At 42.0% G+C, this 13711-nt stretch overlaps 1 protein-coding gene across 1 annotated transcript in view; it reads left to right on the top strand.

Moving 5' to 3' along the window:
* Positions 1 to 70: 70 nt before the first annotated feature.
* Positions 71 to 13711, top strand: part of LOC115354955 (tyrosine-protein phosphatase non-receptor type 12-like) — a 47614-nt gene continuing 33973 nt past the window's right edge. The window contains 1 exon segment of the mRNA XM_030045514.1: positions 71 to 660. Coding sequence (XP_029901374.1) covers positions 559 to 660 — 102 coding nt within the window. The 5' untranslated portion in view covers positions 71 to 558.

Here is a 13711-nt window from a genome sequence, read left to right as displayed (position 1 = left end):
GGAAGGGGCGGACAGATTCGTCAGTTGGTTTCACCCAGTCCGGATGTTCCCCAGTAGCGAATAACGACCAACAGTGTGTGAATGTGGCAACCAAGATAGACAGGGAGGGGTAGCTAGAGTGACCAGACCAGGGTTTTTTTTGTCCTTTTTTCTAATTTTTCCTCTTCTTGTTGAGCAGATATCTACAGTTTATGATTCGCCACGTTTTTAAACTTGTGTGTCGACCACAAAACCCCGCTGCTGCTTTTCCTCGGGACTAACCGACATCGTTTTGAAAACAGCACAGAAGAAAGAAGGAAAAGGAGAAACAACATGGGGCGATAATAAAAAAAAAAAAAATGAAGGTGTTGTGAAACGACGATGACTCTCTGGGAGGACCCGTGAAGCTTATTTATTTATTTATTTACCCCCTTCCTTTTCCCTTGTGGTTTATTTGTTTTTGGGTTTTTTTTTTCCTTTACTTGTCCCCTCCAGACACTTTTGGGGGGGTTGTTTTGGGGTTGGGTTTTTTTTCCTAAGCAGAAGACGACGGGAAAAATTACAAGAGGGGGAGGAAGGATGGACCAAGCCGGCATCCTGAGAAAGTTTATCCAGGGGGTGAAGAGCATGAGGGAAGGCGACGAGGAAAGGGGAGAGGACAACTTCGGCAGCGACTTTATGGTGGGTCAAAATTAGCCTTCTGAATAATGGGAGCCTATTCATGCTTTCTTGCTGTCTGTCTCCATTCTTTATCTCCCCTCTCCCTCCCTATTTTTTTTTATTTATTTATTTATTTTTGTATTTTTTGCATACTGGACCCCCTTCCTCCTCCTCCTCCTCCTCCTCCAACCACCGCCACCACCTCCCCCGCCCTCTTTAGGTTTTCCCTATCCGGCAGAGGTGAGGCACAGGCGGCCACACTCCTCTTCCCCTTCTCCCTCTTCCTCTTCCTCCCATTTCTAGGCTTACATGGCGGCCTAGCATTGTCTCAGCAGCCACAGAGACACCTCGGTACTATTTAGTAAAATACAAAACCAAACCAAACCAGACACATTCACCCCACCCTTTGTTGTATTTTCAGCCCAGGACTGAAATCACATTGTGTTACTAAACGAGGCTAGTAGGTAATCTGTGGTCTAATCTGCAGTAGGTTGGTGGCTTGTTTGCTTACTGTATGTTCCCCCTCATGTAAGCTACAGTCTGTTATGCACGCCTGGTTGTTGGGGTACAGTGTTGATCCCTAATGGGAAATCCCATAGAAGTTGAATTGAATCATTCAGTTTCAATGGGAAATCCCAACAGCATTCCTGTAATATTCCTTTTGGGACTTAATGTCCTATGTTGTCACTTTGATATTCTTGTAATCTTCCTTTATGTTATACAGTGAAGAGTGTAACTGTGATTTTGTCATGAATCTGTCTAAAATTGCTTCTGTTATTTTGGTTAGTGTAGTTTTTTTGTAGTTGTTACCAGGGATGTAGTGGAAAGTAAACCCAACTAAACTTGCATCTCTCTTGCTAAGCAGGGCTTATCCACCTTTTTAGGCTGACATAAATCTTCATGATGTGAAACCCAACTGTTGACAGTGTTGTGTAATGTCAGACTGTTTTAAGCTATTTGAGGATAGGAGGAAAAGCATGACTTGTTGAAAATATATTTTGCCTGTTTGTATTATTATTTTTTTTTTTGCCTTTAAGGGATAATCAAACAGAGCTCATAGGTTTACCCACATTTTTACTTGCAACTACATGAGTGGATGGTACTGTGTTGTAACCTGTGGATTCAAAATAGGGCTTCTTCTAGGATCATAAAATAGTCTAAAGACAACTAACGGTGCTACAGTAACTTTTATGTCATTATGTGATCACTGTAATTTAACAACTTTGATTAGTATCTTGTCACCTGTCCCATAACCGGAGGCTAAATGCTCTATTGAACATACACAATATATAGTATTTTCTACATCGGCTACATTGTTAGTTAATGTCAACATTACTGAACCCTGTATAGAACTTAAATGAAAAGTTTACAGCAGTATAGAAGTACTACTGTTGTTCTATGTCTATGTTTGCAGGTTAGATGTGGGTTCCCTCACATATAAAAAATTGTTTGTTTTTTGTGGAGAAGTGTTTTGACAGGTTTGATGTTGTGGCTCCTTGCATTCTAATATCTGGTAAAGAGGCAAATCATACACTCAGTGACAGAATGGTTAACTTTTTCTCCTTTAGCCTACAGTTGTGCACACGCTCAGCGTTCCCACTTTGTGCAAGCTGCTTGCTGGAGCTTGCAACATTCTTTCTAGGCCATTTCATAACATTTTATCCTGGCTGCAAAACCTGAGCTTCTTCATCAATTGGACAGACTTGTGATAAAAGTTACATAATCTGACTGGCCTTTTCTTTTGAAAATAAGCTTTTTGAGTAATTCTGGAATAAGGAGAACTCTTTCTGTCTTTGGTTCTCAGTCTCTGTGTTTGTGTGTAATTTTATGCTGATGATTTGGCTAGTCCTGTCCTTTGTACTTGTGTTTCAGAAGAAAAAGGGAGTAAGCGGATGTTGCGCAGAGACCCGACTACCAGGGGCGTTGGACTGTGTTAGAGGCACTGAGGAAGTTCTTTATGGATGAGGGAGTGAGAAAAGGGAGCCGAGACTAGCCTACAGCTGGCTTATTTAGAGGCCATTCACTGCATAATGTATGTAGTCAAAAATAGAGCTTATCTCTCATGCTTTTACAGTTTAGGCATTTAGCTGGTGCATTTATCCAGTGTGACCTATGGTGACAGAGCAGGAAGGGGTTCTGTGTCTTGCTCAATGGCACTTGACAAGACATATCGTTGTGGATGGGATCAAAACATAGCTGTACTAGCTAGAAGAATGAATGTTCTCTCTAACATTGAGGCGATGCTTATGCACAAAGTTTGGAAAATAAAAATGGTCTAAGGCAGTTTTATTTATTTTGATTTATTGGAACTACAGTTGTGTCTTTTTCGCAGCTTCTACCCACAACTATGACCAGATGTTTAAATAGTCACTGAGCACATGCCAGTGCTTCCTCTGTAGCTGTTGTTGCAGTGATTACAGTAGATGATTTTTGGTGATTGCTCCATGTCCTAGTTTTGATTGAAGTGCATTATGTGGCACTGAAACATTTTATATTTGTAAACATAATTCTGACTAAAGAGCTATTGCTAAGCACTGGAGCTTTGCTTGTTTGTGCTTGCCAAGACAATTTGAGGTACCTTATAATGTTTAGTTAATTTGCTATTTAACCTAGCTGTGGTGGTACACCATGGCTGAATGAATGGAGAAGAAGTATTGCCTGTGCTACTATCAACTCCCAGTTCTTTTTTAGCCTTAATTTATCCAGACAGAGTCAACTGGGCAACTATTGTTTCTTTGTCGGTACCTCCATACCTCTCCCTTACACATAAATTCAAGCCTTGAAGCTCCTTGGTGCTGCTGCAGTCTTCTGTTGTCCATTGTGCAGCTCTGCTTGTAACCTTGATGGTTCCAGCCCAGTTCACAACTGATCCATATGGTCTCTCTTTATTGAATCCTGTATAAATCAATCTGAAAATGCAACCACTTTGGATGCTAACACGCTGAAAACACTTAGGTTATTGTCAGCTGTATTGGATGGATGTAACTAGGGCTCCAGGCTAGCTGGTAATAGTCAGCTGGTAGCAGTGGCAAGTAAATTTAGAATTTCACCAGCCACTTAAATTATTTAGTAGACATACCAGCTTGCAGACAAGAAAACTTAGACTGATTAAGGACATGCGGGCCGTCTGCCAAGATGCCAAGTAGAATTAAAAGACTCGTCAACCACAGTCAACACATAAGTGCTTTTTGCTGGTCGCTGGTCTGTAATGCCAGTTTCAAACCCTGCACACAGCGTTCATATCTGAGCTAAGATGCATAATACTGCAAGCACATGCTGTGTGCTACTTTGCCCCTTGAGTCACCAGGACACCCTCACACAACACACACTTTAACTGCCTATTGTTGTCTATATATAGGATGCATTTTATAGACATAATTACAGTACTCTGGTAGGGCAAGGAGTCAGAGATTATATGCTTTGTTCTGTGCTCATTCACGGCTGTGATGAAAAAGAAACATTTAAATGTTTTCGGCCTGGAACCCAAATTTGAGACATGTTGCCTTGCTTTGGGATTCATTGAAATATGTGCTGCTGTTGAACCCATCAGAAACAGGCCAGCAAACCATTTTTGGTATCAAAATGAGCATGAGTTTGTTTACCAAGTGCAAATGTTTATGAATCTGTTGTAGTGGCATGGATGCAGAGACATGTCAGCAACTGTTGTAATTACATGGCACATACTGGCACAGCGGATACAACAACAGCATGATCTCACATGAAGTGTAAAGAGAAGGTGTAAGATATATGGTGTTGATAAAGGATAGTAGTTATATGTAGATTTTGGCTCTGGTTAAAGAAACACTGCTATAGAAAGCATTTTATGACATAATCGTATAATGCTGTGTCTGACTCACAATTTGATTGGCTGCTTTTGTGAGCATTGGATAGTAGTCCTCGTTTTTCCTCCACCAGCTCAGTTGGCAGCATCAGGTTTTGTGTGGTACTATCTTGATTTCACACACTTGCATATGATGTGTTCTTATATTGATTATAGACAGAGTGGGTTCAGTGCTGCCCTACCCAGAAATTGTGCAACATGGGATTAATAAACTGCACGTAAACTGCCACTCATGCTTACCGAGCTGTCCAGCTTGTAATGCTCTATATTAAAGCATTCCTAAGTGTTGATGAGTCCAACTTTATTTGGATGGAGCTATGCTAAGTCGCTGTTTATGAGACGTTTGCAAGAGTTTGTATATTGCTCCTAATTTTTGATTTCACTTCCTCTTGGCAAAGAGGTGTCCATACCTGACCGACCCTGAAATTTCATTTCAGGGCAAAGCTATAGACCTTAACACAACAAAAGAATACACACAAACACACACACACACACACACACACACACACACCTACACACCTACACCTACCTACCTTTGGGCACATTGGGCACACCATTGCAGTCTAGACAGGGTTTAGACATAGGAGATCAGCCTGTGTGTGTGTGCGCCTGCCCCACCTCTGCAAGCAGATTACTCTCAAGCAGCACATCAAAGAAAGCAAGAATGCTCACACACACACACACACACCCCTAAACATGTGTCGTGTCTGGCAGACATAAAGCACTCAGAGGGGAGGCAGGAAAATTAGATGTGACAATATTAAACATCCTTGTGTGTATTTGTGTGTGGTCTTGTGTGTTGAAGTGTAGTAAACATTTCGACTGTCACCGGGGGTCTTCCTCTTTGAATTTCTGACCTCTTTGTGTCTGTGTGTGCTTGCGTAATACTGGGGCATTAGGGCTTCAAAATCATGTGCTATAGGCTCACATGTGTGGACCCGCTGACACACACATGCGCACACATACAAGTCAATGGGTAGTGATGCAAGGCCTTAGTTGCTCAACCACTGCTTGTGTGTTGCAGCATGGTAGACAGATTTCACACAGAAGTACTTGAGAGCCACCCAGTGCAAACAGAACCAAGACGGGCACACTGACAGGAAGAGAGGATAGTTGTCACTGCTCATTAGCCTTATGCATGGTGAGTGTTTGTTTGTGTGTCTGTATGCTTATGATAGCTTGGTTGTGTGGGTGAGGGGTGGTACACTGCAGGGGTAGGCTGCTGTGTGTGTGTGTGTGTGTGTGTGTGGCAACCACTTTAAGCCTTCCTCATGTTACTGTAACAAGAGTTACCGATTTCTTTGGTGTCACAATCCTCTCTCTCTCTCTCTCCCTTACCCCCCTCCCCCCTCCAGGGCTTAACCCAGAAATCAGCCATTTGTCCCTAAGCTGGGTGTTTCTCTGCTGAGAAGCAACATAATTTTTCAGCTCCGTTGTGTGTGTGTGTGTGTGTGTGTGTGTGTGTGTGTGTGTGTGTGTGTGTGTGTGTGTGTGTGTGTGTGTGTGTGTGTGTGTGTGTGTGTGTGTGTGTGTGTTGCACATAGAAGGGTAGCTGCAGGCTCTAGAGCTTTCTTGACCAGGATCTGGAGATCACACAACAAGAAGTGATACAGTAACACCCAGTGTTGTGTATGTAGTGTTTGACTGAGGTAAGAAAGCCTTTGTTTGTTATTCCAGTTTGAGTGAGAGGAAATGAAGACATAGAGGAACTCATCTCCTTGACTATGAGAACTCATACGCACACACACACGCTCAGACTTGCTGAAGTGTCCGTGAGCAAGACATCAAATCCTTACCAACTTCAGTTTTCACAAGAAAAAGTGGAATTTCCCTGAGGCGATCCAAACAGTATCACATTATTAATGCATTATTGCATAATGCATAATTAATCAGACAAAAAAATCAAGAATAAACACGCACATTTGTACACAACATACACAGAGATAGAAATAACTTGAGTGCAAAGAGTAACGGTGAAAGCTTTAAACTTAGGGAATCAGGCTTGTAAGCAGAGGGTCACCAATTTGACTCTATGTACCAGCTGGGAAAATCTGAGCACGGAAGTGATTAACACACACAGTGAGGTCCTGTCCCAGATGATGAGGATTATATGCGGATGTTTCACATCTGCTTCCTCCTGTAGGCCTACATCCAGAGTGGGAAATTACCACCAGCCACAGGCAACTACTGGCAAGTTCTGACTGGGTTTGGTAAATGCAGTACCAAGCAGATGCTGACAGTGTAGCCAGCCGTCGTAGATTTCTCTGGTAAATTGATGAAAGTTGACAAACGGTGGCTGATTGGTAGAAGAGTTTATTTTTCAGCCCGGCCTAGATTGCCTGTCACAGCTATTGGATCAAAATGTCAAATCTACAACAACTTGTCTTCATTGGAAAAAAACTGATTCCCTGTATCCACCAGCCATGTGTTCATTAACCAGCAGTGCTAAACAGATGCTTCTGGGATGCGCCTATTATGGCTACTGCTGTTGCTATGTGACTGTTGCAAACCTGCTTTAAGTGTGGTGTTGTTTTGCTTAAAATTGAGGTATTTTTAACTTCTTATTCTGGGCATGTGGGGCTGTGAAAACATGCTAAGCTCCCAGTACTGTCAAGAACAGCGAGCAAGAGCATGCCCATTTCTTTTTTATTATCAGAAAAAAAGATGTCGGTGCTGTAAAAATGTCTTTGTAGTGCAAACATATGAACGATTTTCCATTTATGTCCATGCATTTTTGAGTTTATGCAGTGGGTTTTATGTGCAACTTGTGGGGTTCCAGGTTCATCTCACTTTTGAAATGTTTTCATGGCATTTATTTTTCATTAGACCAGGAAACAAGAGGGGATGACATGCAATAAAAATTATGTAATACTTCACAAATCCCCATGGGGAAGCCCATGTTAAGTCAGGGGCCAGCTACAGAACAGTACTGCTTGAGCTGGTAAGGATTCATTGTCTTGCTCAAGGACATTTAAGCAGATGTTTGATAAAACATGCAGGTGAGGGATCCAGTCTTGAGGATCCTCCCTCATTCTGTCAAATTTCTCAAGGCATGCTGCAATTTTGAGAGCCCTTACTAGCCCTCCCCTCATCTTCCTGTCTCTGATCTGTTTCTTTCTGTCCCCTCTCTTTCTTTTTCTGTCCATATATCCTCTCCTCTATCCAACTCTTTCTCCCTCGCCCTCCTGTCTAAATCTAGCTGGTTTTCGACCAGGGCAGATGCTCACCCTGTTCCCTCCTCTGATGTTTTAATGACACGCAAACACAGACACTTCATTATTCAAAGGGAGAGCTGCAGGCTTAAGTCTGTTTTGCATGTCTGCATCTCTCTGAGTCAGTCCATATCTGTGTGTGCTTGCATGTGTGTGTATGTGCACACATGCATATGTGAGCCCCCCATAGGAAATGGACAACCAGAAGTGACGGTGGTTTTGATTGGCTGGTTTAACAGGCATGCTCAGTTCAACCAGGTGTTTCCTGCGGTCACCAGGGCCATGCCAGTTACTGCTTACACAGAGACACATGTGATAGGCACAAATACACAGGTTAGATGACAGACAGGGAAGGCTGTTTAAGCTCAACATATCCGGCTTTACCTCAGTGAATAATGGGCAATTACAACCCTGGTGTGTATATGTGTGTGTGTATCAGAAACAGATCATCACACCACTCTCACTTGCCCACTCATAGTCATTCTGTTCTACTGACCTATATTGGCTGTGTGGTGGAAACATAGACTTTACACTCCATTTGTGTATGTGCGTGCATGTGTGGGCGGGAGTGTGTGTACACATGCTTGCCTGCGTAGCTCTTGCTTGGTGACTGATGCTAGATGTCAAACATAATCTTCCTCTGAGATCTTGAGCTAATCAGAATGTAACACACACACACACACACACACACACACACACACAGTCAGACCCCTGACTCATGTTAGTGGCCAGGGTGGGGTTCCATATTATTTCCTCAGTGATTGAGCCTAATTTCTGAGACTAAACTGTCGTGTTTATCTCTATATATAGGCCTACAGCTGACACGGTGATCTGGTCATTGGTCAGCATTAGGGATGTTGTCCTTCACTCAGAAGACCAGAAAACAAGGAGACATGAGGTGTAATGATTGATTGAATTGATGCAGTGATTACAAATTCAGCCAATGCAGCTGCATTGACCTGCTAAAAGAAATGCTCCTGTTTTACAGCAGACAACATTTTGAAGTACTTGTGATTTTTGTCACATTTCAGAAAAATAGAGATACTCTTACATTGCTGTACATCTTTTTGGCTAAAAGAACTGAATCCAATTTTTGACTCAAACCTGAATTGATTTGTTCCAAAAAATTAGATCATTCTAAAATTTAATTGCCAACTCGTGAATTGTGAATTAAACTGAATCTCCGTTAAGCCAAGGATTCACACCCGTAAGAGAGACAAATGTAAATGGCCCTGTGGGCATCAATAAAATATTAATAAAAACATGTAATGATGATTGTTTATATCATAATCCCTCCTTCCCCCGCAGTGTTGAAAGATATCATTCTTTCACTTTGGCTTACTTTGAATTGACTTGGCTTAGAACTCAACTGACTCTGAATAAGTGAATCAATAAATGAACCATTTGGAGTGGTCATTTTTTTTACTGAGTATCTTAATGTCTTAATGCCACATAGAGAGAGAGACAGAAGGAGATAAAGACAGAGAGAGTGGGGAGAGACAAAACACCGATGAAGCTTATTGAAGTGACAGGGAGAGGGGGACATAGCAAAAGCAAGAGCCATTTAGAGCTAACCCTTTTAGTATCTGTGTTGGGTAGCGGTGCATCTTTTCCCTGCGTGGCTCACAGTGCAAGAGATGGATTTTTCTGAGAGCATTGTAAGGCCTGACCTATTTTAGCTTGTGTGTGTGTGCGCCGTTGTGCCTGTGTGATTGCGTGGTAGAAGAGAAGGTGACCGTGGGTACAGCATCACTGCCACTAGCACTCGACGCCCACACTTCCTGACCCCACACACACACACACACACACACACACACACACAATAACCTTTTTTCCCACAAAGAACTGCTTCTACCGGAAGAGCATGTTTTCTGCCCATCAGTGCTTACTGCTGAGTTAGAGAAAGAAAGTGTGTGGTGTGTGTGTGTGTGTGTGTGTGTGTGGTGTGTGTGTGTGTGTGTGTGTGTGTGTGTGTGTGTGTGTGTGTGTGTGTGTGTGTGTGTGTGTGTGAATTATTCAGTGTGCCAGGGAAGTACAGCGGTGCTGACTTATTCAGCCAGGAGAAGAAAAGTAGGTTAGACCCACTAACAACTACCATCCATCTCTCTCTCTACCTATCACTGCATCTCTGTCACTATTTCTGTCTCCTGCCCCTTTCCTGCTGCAGCTCCTTCTCTTTTTCTATCTATAGCTTTCTTTTTCTACCTTTGTCTCTATAGTGGTTCACTAGCGTCCTTTTTCCTGTTATCTCTCAGTTACTGTTTCTCCTTTTTAATCTCCATCTACTTCTTGCTACATCCAATTCTCTCTGCCCTCTGCTCCCCTCTGTCCGCTGATTGCCTTGACATCCTCAATTCTCTTTACATCAAGCTAAGTCATTGCGAAGAAATGTGTGCTGTGTATAATGTGTGTGTGGGTGTGTACATGTGACTCAAATGTCTTAATTTGCACCCCTAGGGGGGTCTGAAGTTGGTACTGGGCTTTTTGTGGCAACGCCCTGTGTATATGTGTGTGTGTAGTAGTGGAAGTTGAGCGTTCACAGGAAACTGGCCACCTCATGCTATTATACGACACATTCCTCTGACAGATAGAGAGAAAGAGAGCGGAAGGGACTGATTGAAGACAGACAGACAGAAATGGAGGGGTAGGAGGATGGGGAGAAACATGTTATCCAATGGATCGTATATTATTCTAGTATTTTGTGCCGGAAGTTTTGCTTCTTATGTAATTACAATATCCACACTATTTTTACCATAGAATGCATCTGATATAGGGAGAGAGAACAGATTTCAAAAATAATGGCAAATGCCTTTCACAGGTTAACAGAGCTCAAAGGAGGTCTTAAAATTGCTTATTCAATCTTAAGACCAGCAACAAAAAACAATCACAAGCACTGTAACAAGCAAATATTTGGTATTTTATTAGAGAAATGACTCAAATGGGTAGTTGATTTTCAAAGTCATAATTGATTTAATTTTCTGTCAGTTTGTCATCATTTCCCTACTAATAGAGTTCACCTGCTGAAAACGTGTTAAGTATTGACACCAATAAAGGAAAGCGAATAGCAACAGTACAAATAGATATATCATTTTGAAAGAGCTGGTCGAGGCTTCCTTCCTTAAGTCTTTCCTCCTTTTGCTCCTTTACTGTCACTTTCTTTGCAGTTTAAAATGCCTCATCACACTTAATCATGTTTGATAAATCAGTAAGCTGATAAGCATGGTGTAACAAACAAAATGTGAGGAGCAATTCACTCATGGGTGATAGAAATTAGGATATTCTTTCTGTCTCTGTCTCTCCTCTCTCTCTCTCTTTCTCTCTCTCTCTCTCTCTCTCTCTCTCTCTACCCCCACCCCCACCCCCCATTCAGAACAGAAGCTAGTCTGATGTGACAGTGTGTGTAAAGGGAGCGTGTGAATGAATGAGAGAAAGAAGGAATAAAAGAACCCATTAACTTAGTTACCAAGAGCCTCTTAAAAAGTCTTGGCCCTCCTCCTCTCCTCTCTTCATCCCTCTGTCTTTCCCCATGTTGCACCTCTCTCGTCCTTTCTCCTCAGTGTAGGTGCTCTCTCTCTCTCTCTCTCTCTCTCTCTCTCTCTCTCTCTCGCTCTCTCGCTCTCTATTTCCATTGCATCCTCCAGCAGGCTTCCCTATTGTTGATGTGTGTACATCCATGCACATGTCTGTATGCATGTTTGTCTATGTATGTGTGTGTCTGTGTCCCTTTGTGAATATATCAGGGTGTGCTTTTCATAATGGAGGAAGTAAGAATAATTAAAATTAGGGTTTGTGTGTGGAACAAACCAAAGCAGAGAACAGAGAAAAAGGGGCGAGATGTAGACAGTAGCTAAGTCTCCATGCAAGTGTTTTTGCAATGATAAATCAAATCACAAAAGCTGCATGTAAACATCAAAAGTGGATGAAATGTTCTCAGTGTCAGAGAAAAGCTTTTATGTGTGCTGGCTTAAAGTAGATTTTTCTGTGTCAGTAAAGTAGTTGTATGATAAATTACACTGGAAACACATTTGTCCAATAAATAATGACAGGCTTTGCATGATGAAAAGTCTGATGAATGGTTCATTTTCGCTACATTTCAGAAGTGGTTTACTGCAAGATATCTGTCCACCACAACTGCCCAAAGAAGCCACACCCACTGTCTCTCATGTGTAATTCTCTATCACGGTGGCGTAGAGGTTACTTGTGTATTAATATATTACCAAGTGTATGACTCAAGTTTTGTCTGTGGTTGAAAGCATGAATTATGGCCAACATTCATGTGACACTGAAGAATAATAACAAGCTCTTCAGTTTTTCAGTTCTTGAAAGATGCGCCTAATTCACATTTTATTTGCTGCAGTATTGCGGCAGTATTTTGATGGAGAACCATTGTTGGTGGCTTGATCCCCTAAACTGAGAGTTTGAGCAATAAAGGTGGTTCTGCATGTGCCAAAATGTACTTCAGCAAGGCTTTTTCCATGGGCGCTCACTCCACTGTAGCTAATCCTACACCAGTTATCATCAGTTGATGGCCCATGGGCCACATCTGGCCCAGAGAATATTAATGAATTCAGATAATGTGCGGAGGACAAGTCCTTCATATCGAGTCTTACTGTGCATTTATGATTTTGTATAAGCCTATTTAACTATTTTATATTATGAGTGAAAATATGTCTGTTGCACTGTGCCACACATACTACATATGTGATTATTGACTGTGTATGTGTGTCATCAATTCATAGTCAGTATGAGAACTATAAATAGCCTGAGTCATGTCTGCGTGTAATAACACATTGGTGGCTTTGGTGCTGTTAGAGGACCTTGCCAATGCAAGACTGAGAGGCTGCTCCCACCTGGTATTAACAACCGTCCTGAGAAATCCGAATACAAGTGGACAGCTGTCAATCCGTCTGTACACACCTGGCATTAACGTGTCTCCAAATGCATCTCGCCTGCCCACTTGTGTTATGTTTAACAAAAGGGGTCATCCTTGTGCACTCCAACATGTTGGGCTGGACAGGGCACAGGATGTCAGGTTAGAGGTGGTCCTTCAATGCATCTGGGGACATGTGTCTGTTTATACCTCTAATACAATGTGGACACAAGCATCCCAGACCATCTCTGCATACGTCCTGAGATCAGATCACTCAGTATGCCAGCATAGCTGCTGTTTACACCTGTACTTAGAAGTGTCAGCTTGTGTTGGGATTTCTCAGGACGAATGTTAATACCAGCTGGGAACAGCCTCTCAGAAGAGAACGGGTGTTTAGAAACTGCTGGAGAGAGGTGGGTTCCCTGCTCCTCCACCTGTAGCTCACACACTCTCATGTGCTTACAAAGCTGTGCTTGCTTTACTAGTTGTGCATTGAATAACGGTAGCCTAGATGAAACTGAAACCAATTCCCATCTTTTATGAATGGAAGCTATATCTTCATGCAGACATGGGGACAACATTTTCCACCAATCAAGGCACTGTATAGTAGCATCAAAAACAGTTCAAGTTGATTAATATTTCCTGCTAATCAAGACTGCATTCTGCAATTACATTTCCAGAATTACAGATCTGAACCATCGCTACAGGTACAGCAGGTACTGTTTTTGTTTACATAGAGTTTATGTAACTGCAACTGGAGGCAATTATATGTGTACTATTGAGTCCAAGACAAATTTCCCCTCTGGGACAGTAAACTATATTGTATTGTATTGTATTATATTGTACTCGTCAGTAAACTGTGTCCTTGGTGGAAGTCTGCACTCTGAGAGCATTTTCTTTTTAGGTATCTTGTTATTATTATGGATTTCCCATGTTTTAGGGGCCTGTTCACACACCATAAATAATAAAAGTAAATAAATAAAAATTTTGTAAGAAAGTGAAAATATTGAACAATTGTAGGCTAATTAGGCCAAAATAAATTTGAATGTTGTTATTTGAACATCTGCCTCCCACAGTGTCTGCTTAGAAAAATTCTGGCACTTGGACAAATGCAGTTGCTGACCACTGTCCTACAATCTGACCTCACAA

Source organism: Myripristis murdjan, chromosome 23 (assembly GCF_902150065.1).
Source record: "Myripristis murdjan chromosome 23, fMyrMur1.1, whole genome shotgun sequence".
Lineage (NCBI taxonomy): Eukaryota > Metazoa > Chordata > Actinopteri > Holocentriformes > Holocentridae > Myripristis > Myripristis murdjan.
Note: the sequence above shows the minus strand (reverse complement) of the source record. Positions and strands in the feature narration are given on the sequence as shown.